The sequence below is a fragment of the Tetrahymena thermophila genome, assembly GCF_000189635.1.
Source record: "Tetrahymena thermophila SB210 genomic scaffold scf_8254630, whole genome shotgun sequence".
NCBI classification, from domain to species: Eukaryota; Ciliophora; class Oligohymenophorea; order Hymenostomatida; family Tetrahymenidae; genus Tetrahymena; species Tetrahymena thermophila.
The window spans coordinates 309,952-320,968 of NW_002476399.1; the positions used below are offsets into that span (position 1 = coordinate 309,952).

At 24.4% G+C, this 11,017-nt stretch overlaps 3 protein-coding genes across 3 annotated transcripts; 1 reads left to right on the forward strand and 2 right to left on the reverse strand. All coding sequences in view use genetic code 6, as the record gives it.

Moving 5' to 3' along the window:
• Positions 1-873: 873 nt before the first annotated feature.
• TTHERM_01141560 (AMP-binding enzyme family protein) lies at positions 874-3,113 on the forward strand (the record flags this gene model as incomplete). The annotated part of the gene is made up of 4 exons (XM_001030128.2): positions 874-1,648; positions 1,719-2,349; positions 2,402-2,646; positions 2,707-3,113. The coding sequence occupies 4 exons, from the start codon at positions 874-876 to the stop codon at positions 3,111-3,113; spliced, it is 2,058 nt and encodes a 685-aa protein (XP_001030128.2).
• Positions 3,114-4,984: 1,871 nt separating this feature from the next.
• Positions 4,985-6,771, reverse strand: TTHERM_01141570 (isocitrate lyase; the record flags this gene model as incomplete). Its single annotated transcript, XM_001030129.2, has 2 exons — positions 4,985-5,090; positions 5,366-6,771. The coding sequence occupies 2 exons, from the start codon at positions 6,769-6,771 to the stop codon at positions 4,985-4,987; spliced, it is 1,512 nt and encodes a 503-aa protein (XP_001030129.2).
• A 551-nt stretch (positions 6,772-7,322) lies between these two features.
• On the reverse strand, positions 7,323-7,820 carry TTHERM_01141580 (hypothetical protein; the record flags this gene model as incomplete). Its single annotated transcript, XM_001030130.2, has 2 exons — positions 7,323-7,396; positions 7,649-7,820. The coding sequence occupies 2 exons, from the start codon at positions 7,818-7,820 to the stop codon at positions 7,323-7,325; spliced, it is 246 nt and encodes an 81-aa protein (XP_001030130.2).
• Between the last annotated feature and the right edge of the window lie 3,197 nt (positions 7,821-11,017).

The window sequence follows — 11,017 nt, forward strand, 5'->3', positions numbered from 1 at the left end:
CATTTTATAAAGCAAATATTTTTAAATGATATATCATTTATTAAGCATCTTTGTATGAAGGGATGAACAATTATTCGTTTTTATCTTCTTCTTTTGAAAATTTAGATCAATATTATTTTATTTTTGCTCAAAATTTATAAATATTTTGATGATATACTAACTATTTTTCATTTAATTCATTAAAATATATCAAAAAATAAATTTTATAATAATACATAATCTTTATTATTTTTTAGAATTGCAAAGTGCTATATAATGCTATTAAAAATAAAATCTTTGAAATATTATTTACTTAATCCATTAACTGATAAAGATTTAACTGGTAATAAACACATAACTTTATAGAATTATGCTAACTCATAATATAAAGTCATTTACATTTCTTTAATTTATGATTTTTTTTTTTTTTTTTGATTTTAGATTTATTTTTAAGTTTTAATAAAAAACTACTGGCTTCATTTCATTTTTAAGAAAAATGAGTAATTTTGAGTAGTTTAATTTTTGTATTTTTGTAAAGTAGTATACCACAGTTTATCTCATCAAAATAAACAATTTATTAATTTTGTTTATATTTACAAACTAAATAAATAATAACTTGAAAATTTTCAAAAAATAAGTTAAAAATCGATCTAAAGTAGAACAAAAGCAAGCATCACAAATTTTTCATTAATTGTTATGAAACTAACTTCATTTGATTTATTTTCTTCAGAGTTTTATTTTAACATAGGAGCATAAAAATAGAAAAATGGAACATTTTAAGGCTTGACTTTATCTTTACTATCTGTTATCATTATTATTTCATACTTTTCATATTTACTTAGCTTATATGTAAGTAATTAAATCGATCCAAAATTTAGATCCCAAAGTTTCATTATGAGTGATAGAATTGATGTATCTCTAAGCTAAGACCTTTTAGGATTCATGTTTAATATTAACTCATCTACAAATATAGATTAATACCAATAAGAGTCAAATAAAACATATTTAGTTTATTATGCTTAGCTATACTATTAAAATGGTAATTTCTCTCAATACATTAATCTTGATGTAATTAAATGCACTGATCCTTAACTATAAGGATACAACTGTGTAGATTTTTCTAAAATAAGCAACTATTCTCTTGTCTTAGATAACTCAGTAGCACTATTTTCTCAAATACTTATCAATGTATATGGTTGCTTAGATGTAGATAGTTTTAAAACAACAATCCCAAATAATTGTGCATCACAAAAAGAAATTGATGATATTATTAATGGAAACACATCTGGGCTTTTACTAAAAATGAAAGTGTAGTAATATAACACAACTTCTAAATAAATTTAGACTAATTACAGAAATATATTCAGCTTTTTATAGTCAAGTTAATTTATTATTACTACTTTAAAAACATAAAAACAAGAGACCTAAGTAAATGAAGGCTTGTTATTTTAGTCAAAGTAGACTTATAATTCTCCCATTTAATATGAATAAATGAGCTAAAACTTTGACAGGTAGTTCTCACTGGAGCAAGGTCTTGGACCATACAACTAAGTTTCTATTTATCTAGATGAAATAGTACAACAGTTTTAAATTTAATATCCAACTTTCACTGAAATTTTAGCTCTTGTTAATAGTGTTGCTTTAGTTATTTTGGCTTCAAAATTTATAGGTAGATACTATTCATAAAAATAAATTGAACAGGATTTTTTTATGCTTCTCTTAAGAATTATTATTTTAAGATAAAAATTTATAGATTTTGAAGCAAAATTTTTTAATTGACTAAAATAATGAAATTTAACTTTCAAGTTAGTAAACAAATGAAGTTTTTTTAGATGAAATTTCTGAAAAATAGAATAAGTTAGATTTAAATATTCCTTGTTTTAATTCTAAATTTAGAGACTATGTAGAAAAAAACTAGATCACTCATAAGAAACATGAAATATTCCTATAAAAAGGAGATGATATATCTGTAATTAGTGAATCAACTCTAAGCTGTAAAAATACTAATTAGCATAGATCTAAAACTTTTTAAAACGAATCAAAAATTAGCATAATAGATAAGCTTTAGCAAAATGATAATTCAGTAAAAAAATATTTGGAAATAAAACGACCAATTTTCCTGAAAACAAAAAATCAGATCCCTTTTAAACTATAAAAATAAAGTTAAAATCATCTTGAAAAAACTGATTAAGTTGAAATCTCAGAAAAAAACGTCAAAAAAAATAGTCTATTTGTAGAAACATAAATAAAAAATAATCTTACCTAAAGCTAAAATTAAGGAAGTTTAAGAGAAGCCATTTCATAAAAATTACAAGCAATTTACAGTAATTCTATGAAAAATATCACTTAGAAATTAATTTTTAAATCAAGGTATCTAAAATTATTAATAAAATAAAAAATATTAATCTCTTTTTATACAAAGATTGTTCAAAACCAAAGATTCCGATGCATATAAAAGTATAGATACAAATACTTTAGCATAGATTAGTAAAGAAGTCAAAAAAAGTTTGGATATTTATGAATTTTATAAGGATATTATTTTTTTGAAGAAAGCTGTTTCAATGTTGCTTAATAAAGATTAGTTGGCAGCTATTCAGCTAGTAAATCTAACTGATAAATTTTTAAATTTTAATTTAAACAATGAAACATTAAAGACTGATTACTAGAGTAATTGTTTGTTTTACATAATTTCAATTTTATATTAATTACAAATATAAATAAATGTAGGTGCAAAAAGTTAACTAAACTATTTTGAAAAGTAGTTTCTTATATTATAATCAGAGTAGTTACAAGCACAATACATTGAGAAATTTTTCAAAAAAGTCCATGAGTAGAAGTAGCTGATCGAGGTTGATAAAAGAATAATTTAGTCAATTCTAAATAAATAGAGAATATATTCAAAATATTATGTATTATTTTATTATTAGTAATTATTATACAAAAAACATATAAATTCTTAGAATTAAATGATATATTAAAAATAAATATTAAAATCCAAGTCATTTAAATCATTAAAACACTATCTGGTTTTTTTAAATAATTTTAAATATTTATTCAAGATTAAAGTGTAAAAAATTATAAACTCTAAAATTTTAATTTTTCTAAGTGATTAGTTTTTTATTATTTTAGGTTGAAATTTATAAAAGTAAAAATAATCCAAAATTAATGATTGAATATAAAAAAAAATACTACTTAATATAGTATTTAAAAACTCTTAATTAATATTGATAATATCATATTTAATATTTTTAGCTTTACTTGAATCAATCAATCTTTAAAATAGATGTATGTAGTAAGATTAGATATTTGCATTTTACCACTTCGAATTATTTTCTTTAAAATTTTGTATCTATTTTAGCTACTAAAAGAGTACAATGAATTTATTTGTCAATGTAGTAAAGATTAGCTAATAAAAGATATGATATAAAAAAGCAATAAAATGATACATCATTATTATCATAAAAACTAAATATTTTTTGATTTTATTTTTGGTATTTTTTTAATGAAAGAATTAAATATTACTTAATTAGTATTTTTGATGAATAAACAATTGGAAGGAAGAGTCAATATATTTTGCACGTCAAAAACAATTGTGGAATAATTAATTATAATCAGTACGTCATTGAAAATTAAAAACAAAAAACTTATTAAGCTTTTATTAATTGCTTATTATATTTTGTTTTTAAAATATATTAATTTTGAAGCATAACTAATATTCTCGTTTAATATATATTACTTGAAAAAAAGTAGAAAATATCAAGGTTCTATTTAGTTGTTTTAATATATAACATAATTTTAGTTATTTATTCTATTTTTACCTATAAATAAATGTTTTTAAATGATACGTATTTAAATTTAGTTTTATTTTGAGAATTATAACAGTATTAATTATCCTGCTAGATTGCGTATTATAATTTAATTAAATGATGAGTTAAATATTCATGGTTTTAAAGATATTTAAAGATAGTATGATCTTATGAAATAAGGAAACAAGTGTTAAATTTTTAAGTTTTAACAATAAAATTCTAGAATATTTATAGAGTTTTAAAACAGATAACAGGAATAAAGAGAAAGAAAATAACTATTTAATTTCTATTTTTAGTATTTACAAATAAAATTTTAAAAATAAAAAAATTTTAAAGAATTTAATAAATTATTAATAAAATGTTTGTTTTTTAACTTACTCTATTAGTTTTATTATGATAAAATTCAATTATTTTTTAGAATTGTATTTAGTTTTTCAAGAAACCATGTAGAAGCTTTTATAAAATATAAATACTAAAAATTGTTTTGTATGATTTATCAACTGATAGTTAGAGAATGGGTTTGTTATAAAAAAAAAATAATTAAATTTAAGACTTCTACCAGAATTTAAAAAATAAAAATCAAATAAATTTTAATTCATTTAGAAAAATAAATTGTGTAATTTAAAAAATTTTAGGTGACAAAAAGATTTTAAAAATATCAAAAATAATGACTTAATAATTTAGAATTATTAGAAAGTATGTATTTTAATTAATACTAAAGTAATTATACTAACACTTATTGAATAGACTGAAATTTATATTTATTTCACAAAATCTATCTTTGTTTTTCAAAGGAACTGCTTGCTATTTTCAATACCGTTTTTTATTTTACAATATTTTTTGTTGAATTTTTTATTTTGATTTTGTTTAAGAAAAAATTTAGTTTCATGAATTAACTAACATTTTTGGCTAGTTATTAATATTTATCCAACTTTTGATGATTTAGGAGAGAAAGGTATATATAAAGAAGGTTTTTTTGCAAGAATGCAAAAGTTAATAATAAGGAAATACTGGATATATAAAAAGAGTTATACAAATAGCAATTTAACAATGTTTAAAATTAGTATTAGTTTATTTATATCACTAAAAACAAAATGATTTATTTATTATTTATTTCGTCATTAGCGCAGTTTTTATAAGAAAGAAGATTTTTCATGTTAACTACTCAATGTATTTGTTATTAATTTTTAATTAGCAGTTCAATGCTTGAATTAGTTTTCAGTAGAGTCTTTGGAGGAGGCTAAGGTTTGAGATTCGGGTTGAACAAGGGCTTGGCAAGCATCAACGTAGTTAGCACCAGACCATCTATTTAATACAAATTAATTTTAATAAATGAATGAGTAAATAAAATTAGCAATTTATTATAGAGGTGTATAAATAAAATATTCTTTTTATTTTTTAATAGATCGAATGAATGCTTTTGTTTGTTCTATTGCTTTTTTTGATATATTAAACATTGATAAATTGCTATTAAAAGATCATATGATTGTCTATCTCTATTATTTGAATATTTTATTTATACCTACTTATCAGAGCCATTTTTTTTTATTTTATATAGATAAAAATGTTTTTATAATTACTTTTGGTGGGTGAGTTGGTCGACTTTGTGCTTTTCTTCCTTTCTTTGGACAGTTTCGACGTAGGCGAGCATACCACGGGCAGCAAGATCCTTAGAGAGCTTTTCAGACTTGAGAGCATTCAAGTGGAAACCAGCTAAAGTAATGAATTACCAGGTGTATCCGAGTCTACCAAGGTCAGCACAGAAAGATTGGATTTGAGCATTGGACATGTTGAAAGCAGACCAGTTGAAAGAGGGGGAAAGGTTGTAAGCCAATAATTTGGTGGGATGGTTATTCTTTACCAAGGTAGAGAACTTAGTAGCAACTTCCAAAGAGGGAGTAGGAGTTTCCATCCAAACCATATCAGCATATCTTAAATATTACTTAGCACGAGCAGCACATAATTCAACACAACCGTCAATGGAGTAGAAACCTTCAGATGAACGGAGAGCTTCCCAGTCGAATTGGAAGTCAAAACCGAGAGTTCTAGCGTATTCGTGGGCTTGAGTGAGGGAAAGATCGTAACACTTAGAGAGCCAGAGCTTGGTGACTTCTTGGACCTTAGCACCAGTGAACTTAGCCTTGATAGCTTCAAGACCTGCATTAGGGAAAGTTCTTTCCTTACCATCAGGGCAAAGACCAAGGATGAAGGGGTGGTCAACGGGGTCACAGTTGGAGTCAATAAGTCTAGCAGATAAAGCATCAGTTCTGGCGAGGATAATTAAATCAGTTCCCATAATATCAGCTTGGAGTCTGCAAGCAATTAATCTGTTGACGTGTTCGCGAGTGGAGACAACGACCTTACCACTCATGTGACCACATTTCTTGGTACCAGGTCTTTAATCTTCAAGATGGATACCAGCAGCACCAGCTTCAATGAATAACTTAATTAACTTCATGGTTGAAGTAATACCACCGAAACCAGCATCAGCATCAGCAATCATAGGAGCAAGGTAGTCAACTCTGGGAGTCTTAGCTCTTTATTCAGGGGTCAAATGAGCTCTTTGTTCATTTTGGATTCTGTCTTGTAAAAGTTAAGCCTTGAAGAGTTGGTCAACTTTGTTGGGGACAGTGTTGGCAGGGTAATCAGCAAAATCTGGACCAGGTTCATTAGTAGTGGAGGCAGTGGCAGAGCATTACCATCCAGAGACGTAGACAGTTCTCAAGTACTTGGATAAGTTGATAACTTGAACGGGGTCTAAGGCACCGAAAGTGTGGTGGAATCCCTTGTTGGCTTGGGCTTCCTTCAAGAGTTTCCACATCTTCTTGGATTAGTAGTTGGAGGGGTAGTCCATGGGGATGGTGGGTCTTAAACGGGCAACATCTTAAGCTTAGTAGGGTCTTTCAACATTTTCCCAACGAGAGTTAGTCCACCATTTTTGGATTTCAGCAGTGATTTCTTAGAGTCTCTTTCCTTCAACGTCCATTTTAGTTTGTTTGATTTGCTATGAGTTATTAATTTGTTTACTTATTCTTTTTAAAAAGATTGAAAATCTTCTTTCTTTCTTGCTTTTTAATTTTTTTAAATTATTTGTTTTTTAATTAAATATTACGTTTATAGGATGGGCGCTCCCAAAAACATATAAATCAACGTATCTTTCCTTCATTCTACTTAATAAATAAAATACGCAATTATTTAAAATTAATACAAAAAGCTTTGCTCTTAGATTTTTGATGACTTTAAATTCATGATTTACCAAATTTGTAACATCAATACTTAACCAACTCATCATATGAGATACTAATTGTTGAAGAATGCACCTTTTCACATCTGTTAGAAGTGGCTAGGACGAATATCTCATGTTAAGAAGGAGTAGGATAAAGGAGCTTAATATTCATTCATTAATTAGACACTGCTTTCTTTCTACTTGATTAAATTAGTAAAATACAAGAAAGGCATTTAATTCAGTAAATATAATTGTGTATGATATACATAATTGATAAAACAAGGTAGTTATCTTCCAATAAAATTATAAAATCAAATTTGCAATGACTGATTGTCATCATCATCAAAAATCACTAGAAAACGCTTTTCAGGCTTTGAAGTTTTCACTTTAGTTTGATTAATTAATAATATCTATTATTATACTGCGTCACAAAAAATTTATCAAGCCAACGCTTATTACGCAAGATAGGCAATTAAAATTAAATGAACCTAAAAAGGGATTCAAAACCTAACAAACGAATCAATATTCTGCTTTTTTATTTGAGTGCTAACCAAAATTATCAGCAATCAATTGAGCAATCTAATTTAATTTGAAATTGATCAAGCAACCAAAGCCCTATATTAAGTAAATATCTTACGTCTTTCAATCATCTTTCCATTGATTGCGTCTTTATATTTAATCTTATTTACGTAAGTAACTAATTACTATTAAACAAAGGCTCTAAGTAAATGTGGGTACCCCTCTTCTTCTCTTAGCTTTCTTACTTCATTTGGCATATCTATGCTGCTACAACTTATTTTATCTGTCATTAAAATTAGCAACTAGCTATGCTATCTAAGAAGTATATAAATGTATGCAGATGATTTATGAAATCTGAGAGTGTATTTTGTTTCCCTTTAACCATTTAGGACTTCAATTACATCTTTTGAATTGAGAATAATTCTATTAGGAAATGCATGAAATTTCAAATGCTATTTCAGATATAAAAAATCAGATGATATATTGTCCTCAACTTGCCTGTCATTTGATATATGTTTTATTACTAAAATATTTCTTAAATATCATCAAAGCATCAATTGAAGTCAAAGCTAATTTATGATTCATTTTAAAATAACTGCAATAATATAAATAAAAAACACTCTGCAAATTATTTGATAGTCAACTAAGATAGAAATTTAATAGTTAACAATAATAATATAAAGTGCTAATAAACAATATCTTTTTTAAATTTTTTATAAAAGGTTAGAAATATCTAATTTATTTTTGTTTCCTTAAATTTGATAAAACACATTTTGCTCTAAATACATCTAAATGAATAAATATATTAAGCATAGCTGCTATCCATGTATAATTTCCAAATAGCGATGAAAGAGTTTTAAAATAACAAATTATGAAAGAAACAGGCATGTACTTTTTAAAAATTATTCATATTTTTATAAAAATCATAAAGCAAAAAGAACTACTAAATATTTTCAAAGAAGATTATGTCTGCAATAAAATTATTTCTTAATGTGTAACTTAATAAATATTTGAAATTAGATAATAGTCTAACAGCAACAGTTTAAACAACTAAATTCATACTGCAATCACTATAAATACATTTTATATTTAAAATTTAAGTTAAATTTCTAATTAAAAAATAAAAATATCAATTTTAGAGAAGATGATCAAGTACACTTTATTATTCCATGTTTATAAAATATCTTAAGATGTTTAAAAATGTTAAATTTTATATATTTTCTTCTATTCCTTAGCAATAAATACAAAATTATGCAAAATAACTGCTTGGATCATTTAAAGACCTAGAACACCTAAATTGATGACAAAATACAGTTGTGTTTCATCTATTATTTTCAATAAAATTTGTATTTTCGAAATATTTTAAAGATTATTTGAGAAAATACCATTTTATAAATACGAAATCTGTAATTCTACTAAATTTACAAAATAATTACACAAGTCAAAAATATAAAATAAGAAAATTTATTCGGTCTTTTCAACTCCATTTGCTTTTATAGCTTGCATTTTAGTTTGTAAAAACTCATTCTAATAAAATAATAGTGTTTCCCTTTGACTACTTGATAGCAACAGCTAGATATTTAGAGTTTACAAATGATTGTGTAAATTATATATTAAGCATTATTAACAAAGTATAAATTGTTAAAACAATCAAAAATAAAATGAGGGATTATAAGTAAGATCTTGAATCTTTTAACCAAAACAATACTTGAGTAAACATCCTTACTATATTAAATATAAATAAGTATGCAGACAAGCTAGCAAAAAAATGGAATATGAATATTTATGAGGATCAACTTTCATTTTTAAATCTATTTTTAATACTATTGATCAAATTTAAAAGTAATTTACAAGAGGAATTATAAAAAGAAATACGCACCAAAATCACGAATTTTGGATAATTATCATCTATTTTAATACCAAAAATAGAATCAGATACATGATAATCTTTCGCTTATTTGATTTGATTAAGAGTGAAAAACGATTTAATATTTTCATTCAGCTTTTATCAAAATCTACTTTAATGTAATTTTTCATCTTGGCAAAAGCTTTCTTACATTCTTGAGATTTTTTTTACTCGAAAAAAATATGCAACATTTTCTTTATCCTAAACTATTTTTTGAAACCCAACATTGTTAAAATGGTGGAAATTTTCACTTTCATGTTCGTTTTAAAACACTGAATTGATTTTAAAAAAGTCTAACAATATCAAGTAAAATTTAAAATATGACACAATTATATCATATCTTAAAATCTATTACGACAAAAGCTAGTTAGTCATAGGTGTCGTCATCTCAATTAATACCCAAACTAATAATTGAATATAAAATATAATTTATAAGCTTAACATCCTTTTAACAAATTTGAATGCACTCAAAAATCCTTAAAATAAATTAAATAGTCTTAGAATATCACAATATCCCCAATCAAATAAAACGTTAACTATTTTTTTCAACATTTTTTGATATTAAAAGAAATAACGCATATCTAAACCAAAGGATATTATTACAAAGCAAAAAATAAAATATAAATTGTTGATTGATCTGAACCTCTAAGCTTGATTTTTGGATCTGTGAGAACATCATTTTTGATGAAACCCCTAAAATATCTTCAAATAATTAACTATCAAATTTAGTACGCAGCATGATACTTGATTAATCGATTTTAGTATGCAATATGACTAAATTAAAATCATTGAGAGTTATCTGTACACTTAATTTAAATTATTACTATTAGGAAAAATCAAACTATTTTTAGATTTCAAATTAATTTACCTTCAACTCACACCTAAATCTTTTGAATTCTAACATATATTTTTTTTATTTTGTTTCCTGTTTTTCGTCAATATTTTAGTTTCGCCATTTAATTTAGCCATTTTTGTATTCCATCAAATTTAGATTCTTTTATTTATCTTCATTTAATTTTGAATACCAACTCAAATAATCATCATCATCGTATCACTACTTTATCTTATTTTTTTAATTCTTAAATTTACTTTACTCTTATATCACTTGTATAGTTTAATTTATCAAAATTGCGTCAAATATTAAAAACATTTATCAAAAATAACCTTTTTTATCTATATAATTTTAAATGACATGTATTATAAGAAATATTTTTAAAATATCTTAAAAAGCTACTTTTTTTAGTTCATAAAAATTATTCATGAGCAATATCATATACTTCAAATCAGATGAGTTTTCAAGAAAATAACATTTTTTTAGCTTTAAAGTACTTACTAATTTTGTTAAATGTAGCTATTTTTATTATTCCATCACTATTATATCTAATACATTAATATTTACGCATTAAACAAAGAAACAAGCTACTGTTTTTATAGAAAAGGGAGGCTCTAAGCAAAAAAGAAAACCATACCAATAGCTACAAAATATTTTAACCTAATCAAATATTAAAATATGTAAATTTTTTATAAAATATTTTATAAAAGTAAATCTGTTAATCATAAATACCAAAGCTATTTCAATAT